Source organism: Trachypithecus francoisi, unplaced genomic scaffold (genome assembly GCF_009764315.1).
Source record: "Trachypithecus francoisi isolate TF-2019V2 unplaced genomic scaffold, Tfra_2.0 Lachesis_group4, whole genome shotgun sequence".
Taxonomy (NCBI): domain Eukaryota; kingdom Metazoa; phylum Chordata; class Mammalia; order Primates; family Cercopithecidae; genus Trachypithecus; species Trachypithecus francoisi.
Window position 1 is genome coordinate 76,397,014 of NW_022681469.1, and position 27,628 is coordinate 76,424,641.

At 40.0% G+C, this 27,628-nt stretch overlaps 1 protein-coding gene and 1 long non-coding RNA gene across 4 annotated transcripts in view; one reads left to right on the plus strand and one right to left on the minus strand.

The window, feature by feature from the left end:
• Positions 1-27,628, minus strand: part of SLC25A13 (solute carrier family 25 member 13) — a 213,500-nt gene that overhangs the window by 20,500 nt on the left and 165,372 nt on the right. For all 3 annotated transcript variants that reach the window (XM_033192420.1, XM_033192421.1, XM_033192419.1), the window contains one exon: positions 12,150-12,290. In XM_033192420.1, the coding sequence (XP_033048311.1) occupies positions 12,150-12,290 (141 nt within the window). The remainder of the gene's footprint in view (positions 1-12,149; positions 12,291-27,628) is intronic.
• Positions 409-27,441, plus strand: LOC117072353. Its single transcript, XR_004432758.1, has 3 exons — positions 409-443; positions 25,095-25,162; positions 27,301-27,441. It is a non-coding gene; the product is annotated as an uncharacterized LOC117072353 (long non-coding RNA).

The following is a 27,628-nucleotide window of genomic DNA, read 5'->3' on the forward strand; positions in this document are numbered from 1 at the left end:
AAATCATTGACTCCTACATCCTTCATCTCCCCTTCCCCTAGGAAGAAGGGTATGTATACATCTGCATCCCACTGAGTCACTGAGTAATCATTTTCCCGTGATTCTTCCATGCTATGCATGTTAAGATAAATTTGTATGCCTTTCTCTCCTATTAATTTGCCTTTTATCAGTTCATTTTCAGTGAACGTTCAGAGGGTGAAGGGGAAAGTGCTTCCTCTTCAACCCTACATACACATGCACATGCCTTTAATCTTTGTCTCTCAGAAATGCATTCTGGATAATTTATCTTCCAGTTGACTAATTCTCTTTTAGGCTGCTTTTCAAGTCTCACTCTATCACCCAGGTTGAAGTGCAGTGGTGTGATCATGGCTCACTGCAGCCTCAACCTCCTGAACTCAAGAGAGATCCTCTCACCTCAGCCTCCTGAGGAGCTGAGACTACAGGTATGTGCTACCACACCTGGCTAATTGCTTTAATTTTTTGTAGACAGGGTTTTGCCATGCTGTCCAAGCTGGCTGAATTTAAAATTTTAATCATTATAAATATTCTATACTTTTTACTATTTTAAAAATAAAACATTTGTTTTATAATTCTGATAATTTTGAAATTTTAAATCTTTGTGTGTATAATGTTTCCTGTTGTTTTGTGCTATCTCCTCTTAAAGTGTTTTATTGCCTGTGTGACTTGGGATTTTAATTTTTATCGTGAGCTGCTCATTCTCCTTGTACCATTAAATAGAAAAATTCTTCGAAGTCTGGGTTGAAGGTAGGTTCCTCTAGAATTGTGTTTGCTTTTTTTTTTTTTTTTTTTTTGAGGACGTGGGGGGAGGGATAGGGTTTCACTGTGCTGCCCAGGCAGGAGTGCAGTGGTACAATCTTTGCTCGTTGCCACCTCCCCATCCTGGGTTCAATTGATTCTTGTGCCTCAGCCTCCTGAGCAGCTGGAATTACAGGTGTGAGCCACCATGCCCAGCTAATTCTTGTATTTTTATAGTAGAGATGGGGTTTTGCCATGTTGGCCAGACTGGTCTTGAACTCCTGGCCTCAAGTGATTCACCCACCTCGGCTTCCCAAAGTGCTGAGATTACAGGTGTGAGCCGCTGCTCCCAGGCTGTGTTGGCTTTTCTCAGGCCTGGGAGCACTATCAATTGAAGACTACTTAAAAATTAATTTCTAACTTGAGGTTTTTCATAGCACTTAAAAAATATAAATTCAGCCTGCAAGCCCATGGAGAGCAGTTTGAAGTTCCTGATTCATGGAGGAGTGTTTCCCTGTGCCCTCCTTTTCTCTCCCTCCACTGAGAAGCAAGGCAATTTTCCTTGTAGCCTAGGGTAGAAGGGAACACTGCTATTTCACCCTTCCACTGAGGATGTAGCCTTTTGAGATGCCAACTTCATGGCGAGGATTTTCTTTAGGTCTAGGAATAGAATAAGAAAAGAGTGATATCTATAGTAGAAACTTTCAGGAGGCCCTATCAGGAATGTGTGCATGTAGCGTTGACACCTGGAAGTAAATACCTTCTTAAACTGCGTCCTAGGTGCACTGCTTGCTTCACCTTAGCCCTAGCCTTTTTTTTTTTTTTTTAAATACTTAGCACTTTGGGCAGTACCTGATTGTCCCGAGACTTCTAAAATTATTGTTCACATTCAAGTGTTTGGCAAATGCCATCAAGGCAAAAAAGAGCTTTACAGTTCTGCTTACCTCACCTATTTTTAGGCTTGAATATTCCTTACTTCCTTGACTCGTATGTGTAAAAAGGCTTTTATGAAATATATTATCCAACAGTTTTAGTTGTTTCCAATTGGATGATCAATTAAAAATCTGCTCTACAGGCCAGGCACAGTGGCTCATGCCTGTAATCCCAGCACTTTGGGAGGCCAAGGTGGGCGGATCATGAGGTCAGGAGATCGAGACCATCCTAGCCAACATGATGAAACCCCGTCTCCACTAAAAATACAAAAATTAGCTGGGTGTGGTGGCGTGTGCCTGTAATCCCAGCTACTCAGGAGGCTGAGGCAGGAGAATCACTTGAACCTGGGAGTCGGAGGTTGCAGTGAGCCGAGATCGTGCCACTGCACACCAGCCTGGTGATGGAGCAAGACTGTCTCAAAAAAAAAAAAATATATATATATATATATTATAAAAATATATATATGCTCTACCAATGGCTAGAAATCCTATAGAGAGAACTTAATGTCTTATTGAGGAGATGCTCAATCTGGTTGTTCCTGACGCTTTCTCTTGACACGTATTCTTTAAAATGTGCAATGATTATGCAAGCAGTGCCCTCTGATAATTTTTTGTTTTTCTCCTTGATATAGATCACAAAGTCCAGGGAGAAAGTAAAAAGCTCTTTTTTCAAACCCTCTTCAATACACCCTACGAGCACCATTTCTCTACAACAGCAACCACTAGGGCTAAGCTAGCTGAGCTGGTGTTCTCCTTGCGTTTCACCCAACTATTTTTTTTTAAACCACTCAGCTAGCTGAGCTGAGCTGGTGTTCTCCTTGTGTTTCACTCAACTATTTTTTTTTTTTTTTAAAAGACAGGGTCTCGACTCTGCTGCCCAAGGTGGAGTGAAATGGTACAATCATGGCTCATTGCAGCCTGAATCTCCCAGGCTCAAGCTCTCCTCTTGCCTAAGCCTCCTGAGCAGCAAGGACTACAGGCACACATCACCACGCCCGATTAATTTTGATTTTATTTTTTATTTTTAGTAGAGATGACGTCTCACTATGTTGTCAAGGCTGGTCTCAAACCCTTGAACTCAATCGATCCTCCTGCCTTGGCCTCCTAAAAGGCTGAGATTACAAGCATGAGCCACTGTGCCCAGCCCATATGCAAGCCTTCTGAATACTTCATTTTTGAAGAGGATGATTTAGATACAGAAGTATATTGCAGTCAAAGAAATACATACTCAAAATGTATCATCTTAAATATGGATTTATATCTGAATTATGCTTCCACTCTGCATCAAATTCAGTACATTATAGGAGTAAGAATACAGGTTTTATAATCAGAGACCTGGTCTCAGATCATCACTCTACTATTTAGCAGCTATCTAATGTTGGGTAAGGTTCTTAAAATATCCGTACCTCAAGTTCCTCATCTATAAAATGTGAGTAACATTTGTACAGACACATTAAACTTAAATCCAATGATTAATATAGTTAGTACAATACCTAGCACAAAGATCTCCAATAAAAGATGATAATTCAATAAAAGATGATAATTACTATTACCAATGAAAGCACACTGTCCTATTGGAGTGGAAAATTAAAATATATATGAAATAATATATAATTTTAACAACTGGAATATGACTTCTACTTGGTTTCACACCTGAATCACAACAGAGTTCTACGTTTATCAGGCCAACCTTTTATTCGGTGGAAGACCTAATTCTACTGAGCACATTTAGAGTAGTAGTTTGTTAGGTTGATTATACATCACATAGACTTCTTTGGTTGTTACAAGGCATATCTCTTTTACAGTTAATGCATTTCTTATGCTGTCCATCTTTTAAATGCATCTCTTGGTCACAATTAGAAACCAGAGAATGTAAAGATGACTCAGTAGAAATATATCCATCACTTCTGGAAAATATATTCAGAGTACCTTACAAACGGTGGATAGCTGGCATCATTTAATATACTTTTTAACACGAAAGATGACATATTCTAAAAGTTTAGATAAAATTAAAAAGTACTGTCTTAAAACTAATATTGTGGGTACTTAGCAAAAACCAAAAGTGAAAAAGAAAACAAGCAATAACAAAACAAAAAATAACTTGGTAAAAATGTTTGTCTCTGGAAAGAAAGGTTATCTGGGGCTTGGGCTGAGAAACTAGCATTTTATCGTTAGATACTCTTTTGTATCTGAATTTTCTACCTTAAAAAAAGGTACTGCCTATTAAAATTAAATTTTAAAAGAACTTTATGGCCCTAGAATTACATGTTTCTCTTCTCTCACCCCTTAACGTAGATCACCTTTAAGGCAATGATACTGTACACATCTTTGGTATTCTAGCATCTAATAGTGTTAGCACTCAATACACATTTGGTGAAAGAATAAAAGAATGGTTTAAAAAATTGATCATTTGCTGTTAATTTAAGGAATTCTTTTCTTCTGGTGTCTTTAGCACACTCAATTCCTCTGGGCACTGTTTTATAAAAATAATATTTATCAAGCCATCTCCTTTTAATCTGCTATTCTAAAGTCCAAAGCAGAAGACCTGGCCTGGAGAGGTTGTTGACCACACAGCACTGGAAATTACCCAGGACTGGAGTAATGAGGAAGAAACTAGGTATTCCTGCAAGAATACCTTAGCTGACACTCAATAATCAAAAGTTGATGACAACTAACACATCATGTGTACCATGTGCTCAACTGTATCCTATATGCTTTACAAGCATTGTTTTAGTAAAACCACACAACGATCCTATGAATAGGTAGGTACGATTATTATCCTCTTTCTACAGATGAGTCAGTGAGTCATCTGAAGCACAGGAACAAGAAATTTTGTAAAAAAAAAAATCATTTTTTTCAAACTAAGTGTTGGGTACTATGCTCACTACCTCGGTAACTGAATCATTCATATCCCAAATCCCAGCATCATGCAACATACCTGTGCAACAAACCTGTACATGTACCCCCAAATGTAAAATAAAATTTGAAATTTTTTTTTAAGTTTTTTTTTTCCAGTTTTTGTTTAATACAACCTTTAAGCAGTGATTTTAGACATTACATGACCTGTAGTATTTTTCAAATATTCACACACATTGGATACAAAACCTGACTCCTTGAAGTATACTTGATACTCTCTCCTTAAATTTCTAAAAATCCTTCCTTAAATGAGAGAATAAAAGTTTGTCAGGAGTAAGACACAATATTTTTATTTATTTACTTATTAACTTACTTCAATTTTTGGTGTTGGTATATTTGTGAAAAGACTCGGTCACTCTCTCTCATACATCAAGAAATGTACACTTAAGACACTTCATATGAATAGAATCATGCAGTATTTGAAGTTCTGTGACTGCCTTATTGCACTTAATATAATGTCTTCCAGGCTTATCCATCTCATTGCAGAAGAAGGATTTCCTTCCTTTTTAAGGCTATAATCCACCATATTTTCTTTATTCATTCCTTTGTTGATAGACATTTGGGTTGTTTCACAGCTTGTCTATTGTAATAATGTTCCAATGAACCTGGTAGTCCAGATATCTTCTTCAGATATCTGATTTCTATTCTTTTGGATGTACAGCCAGAAGTGAGATTGCTGGATTATACAGTAGTTCCATTTTAACTCTTTGAGAAAACTCCATACTGTTTTCCACAGAGACTGTACCACTTTACATTTCTACCATCAAGGAATTCTCTCTCTTTTTTTTGGAGACAGAGTCTCACTCTTTCCCTCAGGCTGGAGTGCAGTGGCACAATCTCAGCTCACTGCAACCTCCACCTCCCGGGTTCAAGTGAGTCTACTGCCTCAGCTGCCCAAGTAGCTGGAACTATAGGCAAGTGCCACCATGCCCAGCTAATTTTTTGTATTTTTAGTAGAGACAGGGTTTCACCGTGTTAGCCAGGATGGTCTTGATCTCCTGACCTCGTGATCCACCTGCCTTGGTCTCCCACAGTGCTGGGATTACAGGCATGAGCCACCGCACCTGGCCTACCACCAGGGATTTCAATTTCTCCACAACCTCACCATTGCTTATCTTTGTTTGTTTGTTTGTTTGTTTGTTTGTTTGTTTTGAGACGGAGTCTCGCTCTGTCGCCCGGGCTGGAGTGCAGTGGCCGGATCTCAGCTCAGCTCACTGCAAGCTCCGCCTCCCGGGTTTACGCCATTCTCCTGCCTCAGCCTCCCGAGTAGCTGGGACTACAGGCGCCCGCCATCTCGCCGGGCTAGTTTTTGTATTTTTAGTAGAGACGGGGTTTCACCGTGTTAGCCAGGATGGTCTCGATCTCCTGACCTCGTGATCCGCCCGTCTCGGCCTCCCAAAGTGCTGGGATTACAGGCTTGAGCCACCGCGCCCGGCCTGTTTGTTTTTTTTGATAATAGCTATCCTAACAGGTATGAAGTGCTATCTCATTGTAGTTATGATTTGCATTTCCCTGATGATTAGTGTTGTTGAACATCTTTTCACATCCTTTTTTCACATACATGTTGGCCATTGGTATGTCTTCTTTGGAGAAGTATCTATTCAAGTCCTTTGCTCATTTTTTAAATCAGCTTCTTTTTCTTCACGGTAGCACCAGCTGATGTCATATTCATTTTGTGTATTCCTTTCCTTTTTTTTTTTTTAAGACACAGGGTCTCACTCTATTGCCAGGGCTAGAGTGTGGTGGTGCAATCACAGCTCACTGCAGCCTCCAACTCCTGGGTTCAAGTGATTCTCCTGCCTTAGCCTCCCAAATAGCTGGGAATACAGACATGCACCACCATGTCCCACTAACTTTTATTGATTTAGTTTTGTAGGGATGGTGTCTTGCTATGCTGCCTAGGCTAGTCTTGAACTCCCGGCATGAAGAGACTGCCCTGGCCTCCTGAAATACTGAGATTACAGATACAAGGCAGCATGCCCGGCCATATCTTTTTTCCTTGATGGCTGACCTGTCCTACCCAATATACTGTGAGCAGGGACTTAGCTTGAAACAGCCATCTCCTAAAGGCTGGAACAGTGCCTGGCACAGTAAGCTCTCAATAAGAGTGTGCTGAGTGAGAGAATTAATATGATTTACATTTTAAATGGATCACTTTGGCTGCTGTGGCAACAGTGGATTTAGGAGAGTCAAGAGTCAAAATAAAGAAAGCCCTGAAGACGCTTTCACAGAGGTTCAGATGAAGGATAAAAGTAGAAATGGATGGGTGAGAACTACCTCTAGGCTGGTTGTAAAACCATAGCACGTCCCCAGGTATCAGAAAACTAGAACAGCAATGTGTTCTCAAAGTAGACTAAACAATTGCTTCCTTCAGGTCGGGCTATGAGCACATAAAAATACAAGCTTTTAAAAGATGATAAATTGAAGAATTAGTCTGATGAGTACTTACATGTTACCAAGGAAAAAGGGATAAACTGATAAAACTGGATAAAATCTATTAACACTAAAAAGTGCACATGTCCTTTGACCTAACAACTTCAATGCTAGGAATTTATCTTTTCTAAACAATCACAAAAGTATGTCAAAATATACACGGGGATGATCACCATGGCATTGCTTGTAATATCTTCAAACTAGAAACAAATATTCATCAACAGGAAATGGTTACACACAAAAATTTATACAGCTATTAAAATGATGAAAAAGCGTTAAGATACATTGTGTTTGAAAAGATTTTATTTGTGTTAAGACACAATTTTACTTAAGAAAAGTAAAATATTCTCCTTTCATTTTGATTTTAGATTCAGGGGATACATATACAGGTTTGTTACAAGGATATATTGCGTGATGCTGAGTTGGGCTTCTATTAATCCTGTCAGCTAGGTACTGAGCATGGTACCCAAAAGGAAGTTTTTCAGCCCTTTCCTCCTTTCCTCTTTCCCTTCCTCCTGTTGGAGTCTTTGTGCCCATGTGTACCCAAGGTTTAGCTCCCACTTACAAGTGAAAACGTGGTATTTGGTTTTCTGTTTCTGCACTGATTTGTTTAGGATAGTGGCCTCCAGCTGCATCCATGTTACTGCAAAGGACATAATTTAGTTCTTTTTTATGGTTGTCTAGTACTCCATTGTGTGTAGTTTTCACGTTTTCCTTATCCAATCTCCTGTTAATGGTAACCTAGGGTGATTCGATGTCTTTGCTATTGAAAACATACATACTCTTCTGATGCTGATATTGGTAAAATTTTTGAAAGAGAAATACTAATCTGAGCAGAAAGTTTTTCTTTTTTTAAGGGTACCTTAACATAAAATCTTAAGCAGTGGCTATACTTTGAAGAGAATGGAGCAGTAAAGGGTAGAGAGATAATTTTACTTTTCTTCATACACCTTTGTAAATTACTTGATTTTTTGAAATATAAATTATATTTTACTTTTTTTTTTTTTTTTTTTTGTTGAGACGGAGTCTCGCTCTGTCTCCCAGGCTGGAGTGCAGTGGCCGAATCTCAGCTCACTGCAAGCTCCGCCTCCCGGGTTTACGCCATTCTCTCGCCTCAGCCTCCCGAGTAGCTGGGACTACAGGCGCCCGCCATCTCGCCCGGCTAATTTTTTTGTGTTTTTTTAGTAGAGACGGGGTTTCACCGTGTTAGCCAGGATGGTCTCGATCTCCTGACCTCGTGATCCGCCCGTCTCGGCCTCCCAAAGTGCTGGGATTACAGGCTTGAGCCACCGCGCCCGGCCATATTTAACTTTTTAAAATAAAATTGGCGATAACTGGCAGAATAAACAAGAATATACTGATATATCATAACTTGCTTTCTGAGTTTATGAACAATAGCTCCAATGAATCATTTATACACACATTATAGATGAACACATGTATACAACATTTATGTATATGGATAAAAATATATTTGAATACTGTCAAATGCAGTGGAAAAAAACAATGCCTTTGATTAGAACACAGCAGACAGAGTCCATATTCCTAAGTGACCTTCCACGCTAGAGTTAAGGTTTAACTTGTGATTATAGAATTTGAAAACTTTAACAGTGCTTGATGGATCCTAGCTGTCATTGCTTCACTGACCATGTTTTGTACTCAAAAAGAGACATGGACTGTTCCACTGCTTCCTAATAAAGCATCTTTTTGGCCTAATTAGCTGTGCTGCCATTTACTGTTAAATGATAAGTTTCATTCAATTCTTAAAGTATAATTTGTCCCCTCATTAACACTCTGACAGCTCCTATGGAAAAGGTAATGTTCAAAAGTAGATGGATACAACTTTCTTTTCTATGTCAAGTTTATTTGACTTTTATTTTTATGCTCCAGGGGTTTATGCAATAAAACAGAAGTTATGCAGGGAAAGGGAAATACATCCTCATAATTCTTTTTAAAAAGAAGTAGACATTGCAGATTTGTTTTCTTAGCTACATTACATTCAAATAGCTCTTTCGAAGGCAATTAATTATGCTGCCTTCACTTCAATCACCTACATCCTCTGTGCTATAACTAAATCTCTCTAAATGTTAGCATTTTAGAGGGGGGCTTTGTTTACATTGTTTACTATATTTGTGCTAAACTATTTCTTACTTTAGGAATGCAAAATGTTTGCTGTTTTCCACTTTTTTTCAGTTGCAAATATATTTCTAAAGCAAGTACTCTAATTGCCACTTACTGGGAAGTCAGAATAGTTTGCTTATTTTGCAAGTCAATACAGGAGAAAAACAGAAAGCTTGATTTTCCAATTTAGGTAAGGTTAAAGCTCAGCAGGCCTAAACACACAGACAGAGCCAACCACTCACCCTTCTTGGGTCTGGCATTGTAATGTTAACAACAGAAACAAAAGAACAGAGGGAAGGAGAAAGATTACCTGTCTCAACTAAATCTAGGACAGGGGTTCTTCTTTTTAAAGACCCACCTGGAGGGGCACATACCAGGTTTAAAAAGTACTGTGTGAGGTCACTTCTAGTCATTTGCATTTTTCTAGCTAACCAGGACTAGAAACAGAAAAGCTGTATTACTAAAAAGTGCTATCCTGAAACAAAAACACATTAAACTACAAAGCAATGCTAATGCTGTGATGCTCCGTAGAAAGATGGATCTTAACCTGCTGTGATGTCTGACCATGTAAAGGTGAAGTGGGGTGGGGCTGGAGAAGAGGGTTTCACAAGAAACAGTCCAAGACAGAAGGCTGGGAAAATATAAATGAGGACCAACTAGACTTGTAATACAAGAGCTAATCAGACTGAAAGGAGACCAAACCACAGAGGTCAACATCTGCTGAATGAAATCCAGACTCCCAGGTCTTTGCATGTAGCTGATACTGATGACCAAAAGGAAGATAGAGATTACTAGGTCATTTTCTTGCAATGAAATCAAGGTTCCAGCAGCTCAAAGCATTACTGATTTTCTTGTTAATTACCAGTAAACCAAAAACAGCATTTTAGAAGTGAGCACCAAGCCCTGTGGAATGCTTCTGAACTAGATTAAACTACTAGACTAGTAATTAAACTAACTTCATATGGGAGAGTTCTCTTGCTCAAACTTGAGCAATCCTGCTCACTTCAGGAAAGCAATTGTAGCACAAATGTGGAAACAAGAAACTTCTAAGCCTCAGTTTCAGCTCAGATACCATGGTTGGCAGCCTCTATTCACCTGAACTACAAAATCAGGATACCAACTACTTCCAAGAAGTGTTAAAGGGGATTAAGATTATTAAATAACGTGAAGATGAAAAGCACTAAGTCCCAGTATTGTATCATTTGCAGGTCGTTTAACAGTCTCTGTTTCTGTATCAGCAAACAAGTTCCTACCATTTTACTCATCTAGACATTTCGGTAACAGTCACTGCCATAGTACCTAAGTGCTTTTTACCAGACAACCCATTGAAAGACTCCTGGCATCTTGTCAAAATGATATGCTGCTACATCATATTACAGACTGCAAGAGCCTAAAAATTTAGAAAAGATGATTTTTCTTCAAATTGATCAATGCTATGCCTCATGACAACAGTGTTTATTTTTTACAGATGGGTAACAAATTGGTAAGCAAAATAGTTACAGAACATTGTGTTACATTGTAGAATCCCAGATTGAACATTTTAAGTTCTACTTAAAAAATCAGCAGGTTTATTCCTAAGTACCACATATGCTTAAATATAAGGCAGGATTTTCCCCGGCTAAAATTAATCCCAGAAAAGAGGGCATCACACTGTATTCGATCTTCACAAAGTCTCAGATCATGGAGTACTCTCTCCAATCACTTGACCCTGAGAAGCAGAGTACCATTTGGGGAAGGCAGATTCTCCTGAGACAGTCACAATTATTACTAATTCTGGATGTTATCTGAGGTCACTTGCAAAACTCAGGTTAAAAAGAAAAGAGTAAAAAAGTATCTCTGGGAGGAGGATCTCACAAATACCGTGTCAAATGTCAAAACAAGTCATTTCAAGTTTACTCTAGCAATATGGTAAGTTGTTACATTATGGGGACCAGTTATATCCATTCAGGATGAACTGGGAATAGGAAAAAAGAAATTGACTGTCTTAATATTATGTGTCTACGGGATAAAATTTGCAGGAACAACATCATACATAAAAGTCAAAAATGCTTCAAATTGCAAAGCTTGGGATAAAAATGAAGACAATGTATTCTGCAAAACCATGCTAACAGATGACCTAAAAAGTGGGTTAAGTGGAGATCAAAATGCTGATTCAAAATTCATGAATAATTTGAATATTTCTTGATATGTGTTTATAGAAACAAAGCAATACTAATTTTATATAATGTGACTGTATACATTCTTTGTAAATAAATGAAACTATCTTAAGTAGACATTTGACATTTCTCCCATATCCCTAAAGGTTTACTTAGTCAAGCTAGCGTAATGTTTTTTAAAAAAATTCTTCATTGAAAACTTGTGTTTACTTTATGTTTGATAAAGCCGTATATGCTGGCATATAGGCAGATAGTTATAGTAAATTCCATTATAACTTTTTGGTAGAGCAGTATGAATAACAAATTTCAAGAATCCTCTAGAAGTTTGGTTTTATAATCATTCTGAAAAAACATTTTCTAAATGAAAAAATGATTAAGATTTATAATAATTAAGACAAGGCATACATATATAGAGAAAATATGGATCAGACCATATATATAGGATCAGAAAATAAATTATGATATAGGTTTCTCCTTGAACTGAACTCAGCGTATCAATAACAAATCCAAATAAAGTTCTAGCCAGTGTTGCTGCAAAGAGCTGCACTGAACAACTCTAGAGGGCACAATACCTATCATAGTCATCCTGGATTTGTGTATTGATGAGGATAGTTTTTTGGCAGATGGCAGGAAGGGGCACCTTCTTCTCACTGGCATGAAGATGCCCCTGCAGCTTGGGTAGAACGTTTTCCCTAGGTGTAGAAATGCAAAAAACAGCAACAGCAACAACAACAAAAACAAACAAAAAACAAAAAATGGATTTCATGTTGAAGAATAGTTTCTATATTAGATGAGAAAGTAATCAAATAAATGACTAAAAAAAAAAAAAAGTTACCTTGTAGATCCCAAAGAACCCCAGGTCCCGCACGACAGACAAGGCACTGACTCGGGGACCAGTAGTGATTTCTCCGGCCACTTGCAAACGGATCTTGACAATTTCTAAAGGATTTGTGAAAATCACCTGGGAGCCTCCAGCCTAAAAATAACAAAAAAGATTTAGGATCAAAGCAAAGAAATGGTAAGATGGGTCAGGAAGAGATGAATGATTATTCTCAAGGATAAGAATATTCTATCCTCGGGGGGCGGAGCAAGATGGCCCAATAGGAACAGCTCCAGTCTCCAACTCCCAGCGCGAGCGACACAGAAGACCGGTGATTTCTGCATTTTCAACTGAGGTACTGGGGTCATCTCTCTAGGGAGTGCCGGACAATCGGTGCTGGTCAGCTGCTGCAGCCTGACCAGCGTGAGCTGAAGCAGGGCGAGGCATCGCATCACCTGGAAGTGCAAGGGGGAAGGAAATCCGTTTTCCTAGCCAGGGGAACTGAGACACACAACACCTGGAAAATCGGGTAACTCCCACCCCAATACTGCGCTTTAAGGAAACAGGCACACCAGGAGAATATATCCCACACCTGGCGGGGAGGGTCCCACGCCCACGGAGCCTCCCTCACTGCTAACACAGCCTTCTGCAGCGATCTATCCGCAAGGCAGCAGCGAGGCTGGGGGAGGGGCGCCCGCCATTGCTGAGGCTTAAGTAGGTAAACAAAGCCGCTGGGAAGCTCGAACTGGGTGGAGCTCACAGCAGCTCAAGGAAGCCTGCCTGTCTCTGTAGACTCTACCTCTGGGGACAGCGCACAGCTGAAGTCCAATAGGGGAAGCAGCGGGGGCCGGTGCAGACGCGAACAACTCTGACTGACAGCTTTGGGGAGGGCCGTGGATCTCCTAACGCGGAGGTTGAGATCTGAGAACAGACAGACTGCCTGCTCAGGTGGGTCCCTGACCCCTGAGTAGCCTAGCTGGGAGACATCCCCCACTAGGGGCAGTCTGACACCCCACACCTCACAGGGTGGAGTCACCCCTGAGAGGAAACTTCCAAAGGAAGAATCAGACAGGTACACTCGCTGTTCAGCAATATTCTATCTTCGGCAACCTCTGCTGCTGATATCCAGGCAAACAGGGTCTGGAGTGGACCTCAAGCAATCTCCAACAGACTAACAGACAGTCCTTCTGACTGTCACATGGAAAACTATCAAACAGGAAGGACACCTATACCAAAACCCCATCAGTACGTCACCATCATCAAAGACCAGAGACAGATAAAACCACAAAGATGGGGAAGAAGCAGGGCAGAAAAGCTGGAAATTTAAAAAATAAGAGCGCATCTCCCCCTGCAAAGGAGCGCAGCCCATCGCCAGCAACGGATCAAAGCTGGTTAGAGAATGACTTTGACGAGATGAGAGAAGAAGGCTTCAGTCCATCAAACCTCTCAGAGCTAAAGGAGGAATTACGTACCCAGCGCAAAGAAACTAAAAATCTTGAAAAAAGAGTGGAAGAATTGACAGCTAGACTAATTAATGCAGAGAAGATCATAAACGAAATGACAGATGAAAACCATGACACGAGAAATACGTGACAAATGCACAAGCTTCAGTAACCGACTCGATCAACTGGAAGAAAGAGTATCAGCGATTGAGGATCAAATGAATGAAATGAAGCGAGAAGAGAAAACCAAAAGAAAAAAGAAGAAAAAGAAATGAACAAAGCCTGCAAGAAGTATGGGATTATGTAAAAAGACCAAATCTACGTCTGATTGGGGTGCCTGAAAGTGAGGGGGAAAATGGAACCAAGTTGGAAAACACTCTTCAGGATATCATCCAGGAGAACTTCCCCAACCTAGTAGGGCAGGCCAACATTCAAATTCAGGAAATACAGAGAACGCCACAAAGATACTCCTCCAGAAGAGCAACTCCAAGACACATAATTGCCAGATTCACCAAAGTTGAAATGAAGGAAAAAATCTTAAAGGCAGCCAGAGAGAAAGGTCGGGTTACCCACAAAGGGAAGCCCATCAGACTAACAGCAGATCTCTCGGCAGAAACTCTACAAGCCAGAAGAGAGTGGGGGCCAATATTCAACATTCTTAAAGAAAAGAATTTTCAACCCAGAATTTCATATCCAGCCAAACTAAGTTTCATCAGTGAAGGAGAAATAAAATCCTTTACAGATAAGCAAATGCTTAGAGATTTTGTCACCACCAGGCCTGCCTTACAAGAGACCCTGAAGGAAGCACTAAACATGGAAAGGAACAACCGGTACCAGCCATTGCAAAAACATGCCAAAATGTAAAGACCGTGGAGGCTAGGAAGAAACTGCATCAACTAACGAGCAAAATAACCAGTTAATATCATAATGACAGGATCAAGTTCACACATAACAATATTAACCTTAAATGTCAATGGACTAAATGCTCCAATTAAAAGACACAGACTGGCAAACTGGATCAAGAGTCAAGACCCATCAGTCTGCTGTATTCAGGAGACCCATCTCACATGCAGAGACACACATAGGCTCAAAATAAAGGGATGGAGGAAGATCTACCAAGCAAATGGAGAACAAAAAAAAGCAGGGGTTGCAATCCTAGTCTCTGATAAAACAGACTTTAAACCATCAAAGATCAAAAGAGACAAAGAAGGCCATTACATAATGGTAAAGGGATCAATTCAACAGGAAGAGCTAACTCTCCTAAATATGTATGCACCCAATACAGGAGCACCCAGATTCATAAAGCAAGTCCTTAGAGACCTACAAAGAGACTTAGACTCCCATACAATAATAATGGGAGACTTCAACACTCCACTGTCAACATTAGACAGATCAACGAGACAGAAAGTTAACAAGGATATCCAGGAATTGAACTCATCTCTGCACCAAGCGGACCTAATAGACATCTATAGAACTCTCCACCCCAAATCAACAGAATATACATTCTTCTCAGCACCACATCGCACTTATTCCAAAATTGACCGCATAATTGGAAGTAAAGCACTCCTCAGCAAATGTACAAGAACAGAAATTATAACAAACTGTCTCTCAGACCACAGTGCAATCAAACTAGAACTCAGGACTAAGAAACTCAATCAAAACCGCTCAACTACATGGAAACTGAACAACCTGCTCCTGAATGACTACTGGGTACATAACGAAATGAAAGCAGAAATAAAGATGTTCTTTGAAACCAATGAGAACAAAGATACAACATACCAGAATCTCTGGGACACATTTAAAGCAGTGTGTAGAGGGAAATTTATAGCACTAAATGCCCACAAGAGAAAGCAGGAAAGATCTAAAATTGACACCCTAACATCACAATTAAAAGAACTAGAGAGGCAAGAGCAAACACATTCAAAAGCTAGCAGAAGGCAAGAAATAACTAAGATCAGAGCAGAACTGAAGGAGATAGAGACACAAAAACCCTCCAAAAAATCAATGAATCCAGGACTTGGTTTTTTGAAAAGATCAACAAAATTGACAGACCGCTAGCTAGACTAATAAAGAAGAAAAGAGAGAGGAATCAAATAGACGCAATAAAAAATGATAAAGGGGATATCACCACCGACCCCACAGAAATACAAACAACCATCAGAGAATACTATAAACACCTCTACGCAAATCAACTAGAAAATCTAGAAGAAATGGATAATTTTCTGGACACTTACACTCTCCCAAGACTAAACCAGGAAGAAGTTGAATCCCTGAATAGACCAATAGCAGGCTCTGAAATTGAGGCAACAATTAATAGTCTACCCACCAAAAAAAGTCCAGGACCAGATGGATTCACAGCTGAATTCTACCAGAGGTACAAGGAGGAGCTGGTACCATTCCTTCTGAAACTATTCCAATCAATAGAAAAAGAGGGAATCCTCCCTAACTCATTTTATGAGGCCAGCATCATCCTGATACCAAAGCCTGGCAGAGACACAACAAAAAAAGAGAATTTTAGACCAATATCCCTGATGAACATCGATGCAAAAATCCTCAATAAAATACTGGCAAACCGGATTCAGCAGCACATCAAAAAGCTTATCCACCATGATCAAGTGGGCTTCATCCCTGGGATGCAAGGCTGGTTCAACATTCGCAAATCAATAAACGTAATCCAGCATATAAACAGAACCAAAGTCAAGAAACACATGATTATCTCAATAGATGCAGAAAAGGCTTTTGACAAAATTCAACAGCCCTTTATGCTAAAAACGCTCAATAAATTCGGTATTGATGGAACGTACCTCAAAATAATAAGAGCTATTTATGACAAACCCACAGCTAATATCATACTGAATGGGCAAAAACTGGAAAACTTCCCTTTGAAAACTGGCACAAGACAGGGATGCCCTCTCTCACCACTCCTATTCAACATCGTGTTGGAAGTTCTGGCTAGGGCAATCAGGCAAGAGAAAGAAATCAAGGGTATCCAGTTAGGAAAAGAAGAAGTCAAATTGTCCCTGTTTGCAGATGACATGATTGTATATTTAGAAAACCCCATCGTCTCAGCCCAAAATCTCCTTAAGCTGATAAGCAACTTCAGCAAAGTCTCAGGATACAAAATTAATGTGCAAAAATCACAAGCATTCTTATACACCAGTAACAGACAAGCAGAGAGCCAAATCAGGAATGAACTTCCATTCACAATTGCTTCAAAGAGAATAAAATACCTAGGAATCCAGCTTACAAGGGATGTAAAGGACCTCTTCAAGGAGAACTACAAACCACTGCTCAGTGAAATCAAAGAGGACACAAACAAATGGAAGAACATACCATGCTCATGGATAGGAAGAATCAATATCGTGAAAATGGCCATACTGCCCAAGGTTATTTATAGATTCAATGCCATCCCCATCAAGCTACCAACGACTTTCTTCACAGAATTGGAAAAAACGGCTTTAAAGTTCATATGGAACCAAAAAAGAGCCCGCATTGCCAAGACAATCCTAAGTCAAAAGGACAAAGCTGGAGGCGTCACGCTACCTGACTTCAAACTATACTACGAGGCTACAGTAACCAAAACAGCATGGTACTGGTACCACAACAGAGATATAGACCAATGGAACAGAACAGAGTCCTCAGAAATAATACCACACATCTACAGCCATCTGATCTTTGACAAACCTGAGACAAACAAGAAATGGGGAAAGGATTCCCTATTTAATAAATGGTGCTGGGAAAATTGGCTAGACATAAGTAGAAAGCTGAAACTGGATCCTTTCCTTACCCCTTATACGAAAATTAATTCAAGATGGATTAGAGACTTAAATGTTGACCTAATACCATAAAAACCCTAGAAGAAAATCAAGGTAGTACCATTCAGGATATAGGCATGGGCAAGGACTTCATGTCTAAAACACCAAAAGCAACGGCAGCAAAAGCAAAAATTGACAAAGGGGATCTAATTAAACTAAAGAGCTTTTGCACAGCTAAAGAAACTACCATCAGAGTGAACAGGCAACCTACACAATGGGAGAAAATTTTTGCAACCTACTCATCTGACAAAGGGCTAACATCCAGAATCTACAAAGAACTCAAACAAATATACAAGAAAAAAACAAACAACCCCATCAAAAAGTGGGGAAAGGATATGAACAGACATTTCTCAAAAGAAGACATCCATACAGCCAACAGACACATGAAAAAATGCTCATCATCACTCGCCATCAGAGAAATGCAAATCAAAACCACAATGAGATACCATCTCACACCAGTTAGAATGGCAATCATTAAGAAGTCAGGAAACAACAGGTGTTGGAGAGGATGTGGAGAAATAGGAACACTTTTACACTGTTGGTGGATTGTAAACTAGTTCAACCATTATGGAAAACAGTATGGCGATTCCTCAAGGATCTAGAACTAGATGTACCATATGACCCAGCCATCCCACTACTGGGTATATACCCAAAGGATTATAAATTACTCTACTACAAAGACACATGCACACGTATGTTTATTGCGGCACTATTCACAATAGCAAAGACTTGGAATCAACCCAAATGTCCATCTGTGACAGACTGGATTAAGAAAATGTGGCACATATACACCATGGAATACTATGCAGCCATAAAAAAGGATGAGTTTGCGTCCTTTGTAGGGACACGGATGCAGCTGGAAACCATCATTCTTAGCAAACTATCACAAGAAGAGAAAACCAAACACCGCATGTTCTCACTCATAGGTGGGAACTGAACAATGAGATCACTTGGACTCGGGAAGGGGAACATCACACACTGGGGCCTATCATGGGGAGGGGGGAGGAGGGAGGGATTGCATTGGGGAGTTATACATGATATAAACGTTATGCACATGTACCCTAGAACTTAAAGTATAATAATAATAAATAAATTAAAAAAAAAAAAAAGAATATTCTATCCTCAAGAGAATGTAGTTTCAGTCCTTATCCTATCAATCAAAGTGGTTAGGGATTACAAGTATGAATCAAAATACAGTTACTGCCTAGGAAGAAGCCCTACATCCTCAATGTGGAGACTGAAGGGCAAAGACCAGAAATTTCTGTTGACCTCCCTGAGTCCTCACACTGAAATTACAAATGCTCCTTGAAGCACAACCAATGCCACCCAGGGCTCAAAGCCAAGGGCACAAAGGCAGTAATAAAATGAAAAGCATTCGTATCCAAATGAGGAGATATAGATCTGCCTCTCAGAATAGAAGGGGGACTAGGAGGACAAAGGCTCCTGAATGATGAATTTCATGATTCTGGCAATGATTCAAAAACTGCCAGCGAACTCGTAAACTTAGATGAAAGCTATCATTTTTTTCTCTTAAAAACATCAAATCTCATTTTATGGAGTTGCATATTCTTATAATTTTATTTATGTATTACTTGTGTATAGAATTGCTCTTTTCATATGAGATAAATGGTATGTGAAAGTAGCAAAAATATGCACTAAGTCAATTACCACCCAAACGTTGAACATCATGTGTTATTTCATTCCAGCAATGGTTAGATGCCTCACCTCCATGATCATCAGTGAAATCTTTAAAGTACACTATAAGGGTAATTTTAAGCTAGCTATTTTGAAACTAAGCCTATATTTATCACATTTTTCACATATTTATCACATTTATCACATATTTATCACAAGCAATCACATTCTTTCTTACTGTACTTCAACTTGTTCTTTGTCACAAATATATGAAATTTTTATCTTATCCAAACTATACTGTACTAATTAGAACTAGCTACAAGGATGCCTTTTGAAGTATTATTTATAATACCTGGAAAGAAAAATTAGAAACAACATAAATATCTAATGGTAAGGGATGGATTAAATGAATTTGAGTATGTTCATGCATGGAGATATTATGCAGTCAACCGTGAAAAATGTTCAAAATATACTTTTAAGTAAAAATGCTCATATGTTTAAAATACAGGTACATATTTCCCCCGCCATCCCCTACCACCATGTAGAAGAAATACACCAAAGTGGTGCTTCTGAAGTGGTGGGATTACAAATATCTTTCTTTTCCTTTTTTTTTTTTTTGATGTATTTGAAATTTTTTCTATATAGATCATGTGTTACTTCCACAAAGAAAAATAAACACCTATACACAGTTTATCTAATATGTGTAAGGTTAATGAACCAAAGAAAGATGTTCATTCATTAACTCCCTAAATCAAATTGTTTTTCCATTTTTACCAACTTGATACCTTAATCAAGACACTTTTGTTCTTCCTTAAGTGCAAATGAACTTTTTTGGGGGATAGGGGGACAACACAAAATACAAACCTGGGTTGGATTCACTGAAAGGCCTAAGAAAGGGCCTTACTCTAGGAAGTAGAGTGTGAGATGACACACCCAGAGGCTGGTGCATTCTGGTCCACACAAAGACATGCTGCTCCCTGCCCTTCTGCTCAGAACAGCTCTGTTTTGCTCAGATGCTGCTGAAACCTGTAGGTCCATGGGAAGAACAATACCCTCCCCACCCCCTTACTCCCCCCCGCCTCTGGTTGTTCACAGCCCTTGAGTGTTTTGTGACTTTGCACCTACATTTCCCATATGATACAGACTGAGCTATTTACAGTTGGCAGAATGATGAGTTGAAACACACCTAGCCCAATAACCACATGAGAGGCACAGTAAGGATTTTCTCTATTTCTGAACCAGAACTCTTCATATGAAAATCTTACGAATACTTACAAAAATGAATAGAAATTCAAAATGTAAAGATTGTTTTATGGGGGCAGAATTGCTGAGAAAGATTCACCAGGATGGAATTAGGCTGAAGGCTGATTTTTTTGAAGCTCAAAAGAGGGTAAGACCATCTCTACCCAGGGTAAAATGCAAAATAATCAAGAGAACACCAGTATTCTTGGAAGACAGAAGAGGAATACAATGCATATTCATCCAAGCACTGCCAACAGCAGGGAAGGAGGCAGTTGAGTGTCCCAGATGAAGGCAGAGCTTCAGTCTCCCTATTTGTCAAACCATCTCACTTACTATGAAGATAAAAAGAGATGGAGAATGTAAGGAGCCAGCACAGTGCTCAAGACAGAGCCATTACTCCAAACATGCAGGTTTCTTTCCCCCTTTCCCCTACATTGATGTTTTCCTCCATAGATGCATGTTACGATCACTTGCAGACCTTTTTAAAATATGGTGACCTCTGAATTTCAGTCCTGACAGTTTAATAAAACTTTGCATCTGTCCTTGTTAAAATTTTCCTATGAGATTCTTATGTGCAGTGAGGCTGACAATCCCTGCACTACACTGTCTCTAGAATCTCTGTCAATTCTGACAACCAGCTTACTTGGCTTCCTGAATGTCACAGTTTCTAATCCCAGTCTTCCATTTCACAAATAACTTTTATTTGTTTTATATCTGATCTCACAACAAGCTCTTTCTACATATCCAAGTAGTGCTGTTATGAAAGGGTAGAATTCTTAGGTACAGAATTGTTGTTTTATTATCTCTTACCTTTACTAACACTGGTAAAAGTTGCTAGCATTATATACAATAAAACAAGAACTTACACTCGACTCCCTGACTCCAAGCAAATCGACAGATACCAATTCTTTTAAAACAGCAAAGTGAGTTATCACTAGGGATGATAAGGAGTCAAATCCACTTCAGAGGGCTGCAGGAGGCAGATGCACCAGGAAGAAAGAATGTAGTGATATCAAGAAAACATAATGATGTACCCGTTACCTGTGGTGGCCTCTGAAAGAAAGAACCTACAGACTCAAAGTGGCACATTGTAAAGGTGCTGAAGATGAAACAGGCCCTTTGGAGTCAAATTGGAAGGAAATGAGAGACTCCAAGGCACCAAGAGAAGATGCTTATCATCAGATGCACGGTGTCTGGGTCTCGCCATGACTTGATCACTGAGCAGCACACTGCCTGCCGCTCTTCCAATTCCTGGTCTATTATCCATTCACAGTACCATACCCATGGTTCCTCTTTTGCAGAGATCAAAGATAGGTGAATCGGCAGACAATGGACAGGAACACCTATTGTGCACAATGTCTTTGTGTCCCTCATCACTTAAAGAGCTCTGGCTGTGTGAAGATACTGTTTTTTTGTGTGTGTACGATTTTGTCACAAATCATTTCCCTATGACTTTCTGGAGACTGTGGCAAGTAGGACACAGGAAAATATTCCATACTGAACTGGCTCAGTGTGGCATATTATACTTACAGCGCTAACACTGACTTTTTTACATGTTTCCTGGTATACTCTTTGTTACTGAAATCTTAGTTACCATCTAGTATCTGGATCCATCTAAGAGAGAAAGAGAAATGCATACAACTATTACAGACTCACTTCTGCTACTTGATTTTTCATTCACCAAATATTTACAAGCAATCATGTTCAAAGTTTGTCCTAGGAACTGCAAGGACACAAGATGCTTTATTCCCATTCTCAAGGACCATGAAGTAGCAAGGGTAGAGGTAATGAATATTCATCAAACGTCTATTATGGGGTATTAAGGTGTTGCTTTATATAAATATGTTGCATATACTACATATTTTCAGTCCACTCAAGAGGTACTTTTTGCAGAGTTTACATTAAGAGGAAACTGAAGCACACAATGATTAAAGCAACTGTTTTTATGGGCTGAACTGTGTTCTACCAAAAGTCACAGTTGAAGTCCTAACTCTCAAATACTTCAGAATGTGACTATAGTTGGAAACAGGGACTTTAAAAGAGAAATTAAGTTAAAAAGAGGTCTTTAGGATGGGACATAATCCCATCCAACTGGTTTCTCATAAGAAGAGAAAATTGAGACAGACATGTAGGACACAAAGAGAAGACACAGGGAAAAAGCAGCCATCTCCAAGCCAAAGAGAGAGAGACCCCAGAAGAAACCAACCTGGCCAACACCTTGATCTTGAAGTTTCAGACTCTAGAAATGTGAGAATATAAATTTCTGCTGTTTAAGCCATCTAGTTTGTGGTATTTTGTTTTGGTAGTGCTAGCAAACTAATATAGCAATGTACCCAGGGCTATATAGCCAGCAAGAAGAGGAAAGGATTTTCAATGGAGTTCGATAACTATATGCCTCATAAATACAGAAAATGGAACATGAGGATAGATAATTATATAAGAGCCAAGGTCCAGACAAACGGATATGACAGTTCAAAGGAGGGCAAGAGCTCTCCTGGCTGGGAGGTGATTAAGCCAGTGAGAAGGTAACATGTTAGCTGGGGACTGCAGTGTGAATAGGATTTTGGTAGTCTAGGCAGAGAAAGGCACAAAGACACAGTGAAAAGGGCATACCACACTTACGTGGGTAATATACCCAGCATCACTTCTGTCAAGCGAAATTTTAATGAGGATGATAATTATAATGAGATCAACATCATCATCCTCTGGCATTTATTGAGCCTCCTCTAGCTTACTAAATACCAGGGATTGTGGTAAGAGTTCTATAAGAATTCTTGGGCCGGGTACGGTGGCTAATGCCTGTAATCCCATCACTTTGGGAGATCGAGGCAGGTGGATCACCTGAGGTCGGGAGCTCGAGATCAGCCTAACAAGGTGAAACCCCGTCTCTACTAAATATACAAAATTAGCTGGGCATGGTGGTGCATGCCTGTAATCTCAGCTACTCGGGAGGCTGAGGCAGGAGAATTACTTGAATCCAGGAGGTGGAGATTTCAGTGAGCCAGGATCATGCCACTGCACTCCAGGCTGAGGGACAGAGTGAGACTCTGTCTCAAAAAAAAAAAAAACATTCTTTTTTGGTCTTCATAGTATTATAAGGTAAGTAATAACATAAATAATAGGCCAGGTGCGGTGGCTCATGCCGGTAATCCCAGCACTTTGGGAGGCCAAGGCAGGTGGATCACCTGAGGTCAGGAGTTTGAGACCAGCCTGGCCAACATGGTGAAACCCCATCTCTAGTAAAAATACAAAAAAATTAGCCAGGCATGGTGGCGGGTGCCTGTAATCCCAGCTACTCAGGGCACTGAGACAGGAGAATCACTTGATCCTGGGCAGTGGAGGTTGCAGTGAGCCAAGATTGTGCCACCGCACTCCAGCCTGGGTGACAGAGAAAGACTCTGTCTCAATAAAAATCAATCAATCAATCAATCAATCAATCAATCCTGGTTTGAGTGAAGAAACTGAGGCTACAAAAGTAAAGGAGGCTATTTAACATGCTTGGAGTCACACAGTTAGGAAGGTGAAGCCTGGACTCCAAGCTCGACCAGCTGGATGCCAGCAGCACACTTACAGTTCTTATCATGGCAGCTTTTTGCTCTAGATAGCATGGAGAAGGGGTATGAAAGAAGGTGGCTGAAAATAAGATTGCTGGAACCAAACCATGGAAGGTCCAGGATGCTGTCTAGAAGAACAGGCTGTATTCTGGAGATGGTCTGTGCGACTATGTAGCAGCAGGAGAGCTGGGAAACACAGCTTGAGAGCTGTAGAGGTCTGAGCATTATCTGTGCCTTGGGAAGATGCCTAGGGAGCAGTGGGGAGAGGGCTCATCAGGGAGGCAGAGCTTGAGGCAGCGATCACAATTAGGGTTTTAGCCGACTAGGTGAGTGATAAAAGGCCAGAATTAGAACGATCATATCTATACTGAGGTAGAGGTGGCTGGGTAATGGATGCAACAGAGACCAACAGGGTTTGGCTGCTGAATATAGGGCAAAAAGAGTGGGTAAGCTCAAAGAAAGAATCCAAGTTTTTGCATCTGAGTAATAGGAACAAAATGTTGGAAAGACGAATAATGACACATTTAGAAGGCAGTGGAAGGGTGAGTTAAGAGGGATGAGAGACACAGATGAGGGCATCACTCCACATACATAACTGAAGGTAGGGGCTTAGATAAGGTGGGAGGAGGAAGGAGAAAAATGGAAAGTGATGAGAGACCTATGAAGTGATGAGAAACCTCTGCTGTACACTAGTGGTACAGCAATCCAGGCACAAGAGTTAAGAACAGGGCTTCCAGAAGTGAGAAGGTAAAAGGACCAACAACTACTGACACAGGGAGGCAAAGCACATAGGGTGACTAGGATTGGAAAGAGGATGCTGGGGAAGGAGAGAGCTGTGTAGTCTACTTGCAGGGGAAAGGAAAGTGAGAAAATGACAGTAGTTTACGAGAGCAATCAAGAGACAATGACAATTCTTTTAGGTTAATTAGGAGAAAATATCTAGGGGGAAGGGAGCGAAAAGATAAAACTACTAGGGATAATTATGCCATGCTTATGCATAACAGTACAAGTTCTGAATGGAGAAGTGAAAGGTAGAACATGAAGAGTTTGGATTTGCTTTAGTGACTGTATTACAGAGTTTGGGGATAAATTTGTTACAGAGCAGAAACTGACAAATCATAGTTGTCCTTACTATTTATGCTTTGAAGATAAAAAAGAACAAATGGAATCGAATTTGGCACAAGAACAACTAAAGTTCTGATGCATAAACCCCATCAGCAACAAAAGACCCCTTTGGAATCAATAGTAAAATAATACTCTGGCTCTCCATAGGAAGTTATGATTAAGTTACTGTGATCTGTAACACAGAAGAGCATATGAAGCAGCTGATGACCACAGAGGTGAGTTCATAGGCTCACGCATTCTATTCCTCAACTCAAAACAGGTTAGAAGGTACAGCAGGTAGCCATGTGTTTAAACACGGCTTAGGGCTGCACATCTGCACTGGGCTGCCTACCTGTACCTGGCCACAGGGGACCCAGAGCTGCAGGCAGCACCACAGTGGGTTCTCTATTAAGAGTCACTGTGTGTACCCACGACTGTAGAAGGCAAATTACTAAGTTCGGTGCCACGTGGACTCTCACCCAGGCTATTATCAGGAACTGAGGAACATTTTATTGCCTACTGTATTAGTATTGAATACTAGCACCAGTGTGAACACATTTTTTGTAGCATTTTTCAAAACGGGAACCGACATTCGAAAACATTATATATTTTTATTAGAGGAGAACAATGGAACTGGTACACCAAAAGAAATCTTACATATTTTTATTCTTTTACAAGTGGCATTAATAAAGAACAGCTTAACATGAAATGCATAGGATCAAAATAAAGAAAAAATGTATTTTTTAAAGGCACATAAACATCTGAATGTAAGAGAAATAAGTATCATTAGATTCAATGTTGCAAATACGTCACTTGGGCTATAAATTTAAAATGAAAAATTTCCTAAAAATGATTATAACAGTCAAATATTATAACTTTTTCCTAAGTTAATCTAAATTCAAAGCAATCCTCCTAAACCAAACCCCAACAGTGCTTCCTGAAGATGTCTGAAGACAGGAATATTCTGAATAAAAAATCATAAGAGGATCTTGTATCAGTACACATTTATACACATTTGTATACATTTATACAAATTGTCAGAAATTTTTAAAGTTTAACACAAGACTAGATAAATGTAAAGATTCAAATATGTAGAGTCACAGTCACTGAGTATCATTTTTTTTTTTTAAAGACAGAGTCTCACTCTCTCACCCACGCTGGAGTGCAGTGAGATGATCTTGACTCACTGCAACCTCCGTCTCCTGGGTTCAAGTGAGTCTCAGGCTTCAGCCTCCCAAGTAGCTGGGACTACAGGTGCATGCCACCACATCTGGCTAATTTTTGTATTTTTAGTAGAGATGGGGTTTCACTATATTGGCCAGGCTGGTCTTGAATTCCTGATCTCAGGTGATCTGCCCGCCTCAGCCTCCCAAAGTGCTGGGATTACAGGCGTTAGCCACTGCATCTGGCCGAGTATCTTAAAAAGGCAGATAAAAAGTGCTACTTTGCACATAGTCAATGGTAGAGTGGACCCCTTGTACTTGTAGCTAGGAGTCCCTCTGACCAACTCACATATCTGGTAACATCCTAATGAGTAATGCTATGGTTTACTCATTTTTTTTCTTCTAAAAGAGGATGACGAGCAGGCTGGTTTTGATGCATTTCAGCATCAATTTTTTTTTGGTTTGTTTGAGACACAGTCTCTCTCTGCCACCTAGGCTGGAGTGCAGTGGCATGATCTTGGCTCAATGCTATCTCTGCCTCCTGGGTTCAAGTGATTCTCATGCCTCTGAGTAGCTGGGATTACAGGTGTGTGCCACCACACCCGGCTAGTTTTTTTTTGTATTTTAGTAGAGTGTTTCGCCATGTTGCCCAGGCTGGTCTCAAACTCCTGGCCTCAAGTGATCCACCCGCCTTGACCTCCCAAAGCGCTGGGGTGACAGGTGTGAGCCACTGTACCTGGCCCAGTTTCTACCAATTCTTGCTTCCCAGAAGTCTCATCTTTTTCTCTTTATTGAGAGTACATAGTTAACCAAGAGGTCCTGCATGCTGGAGGAATCTGAGTCTGAAAGTACACTTGTGGAGGGAGGCCCAAATTGCTGAAAAAATTCAGTGGCTGGTATGAGACTTCTCTCTTATCAGTTGTGCAAGGATTTTTTTCCAAAGGCTTCATTTCCAAACTGTGATTCATTATGTATGAAGGATCTTCCAGCAGAGGGAAAGATATTCCAGTAGTGTACCCCAATTATTTTTTCCTCACCAGGGTGCTTTTCATCCTCTTTCCTTTCTTTGGCTTTCCTATGCAGTAGATTATTCCTATAATTCTGCCCTTTATGGGACCTGAAGGCTATGGCTCTGCCCACAGTGATCTCTGTGCTGATTATTTCCAGTCAGCCCTCTAACAATGTACACTTCACACATGTCTGTCCTCTAGATCCCTTTCTGGAAGGATGTGATTTTCCAAGACACCTTTCAAGAACAAATTACCCACCAGTGTGACCAGAAAGAAGAGACAGCTATAACTATTTGAATAACTACAGCCCTGCAAACTCTCTCTTCTCCCCTCCTCTCCTTCCTGGAGAAACAAGAGCCAGACACGTGTCAAGTACTTCTGATGTAGGAGGCACTGTGCTAAACTCTTCACAGATATCATCTCCTTCATCCCCCCAGTCATGTTGACACAGGCTATATTATTCCTGTCTTTCTAGAGATGAAATGGAAGCAGAGACTTCTCTTCAAGGCAGGAAAAGAATGCGAACCCA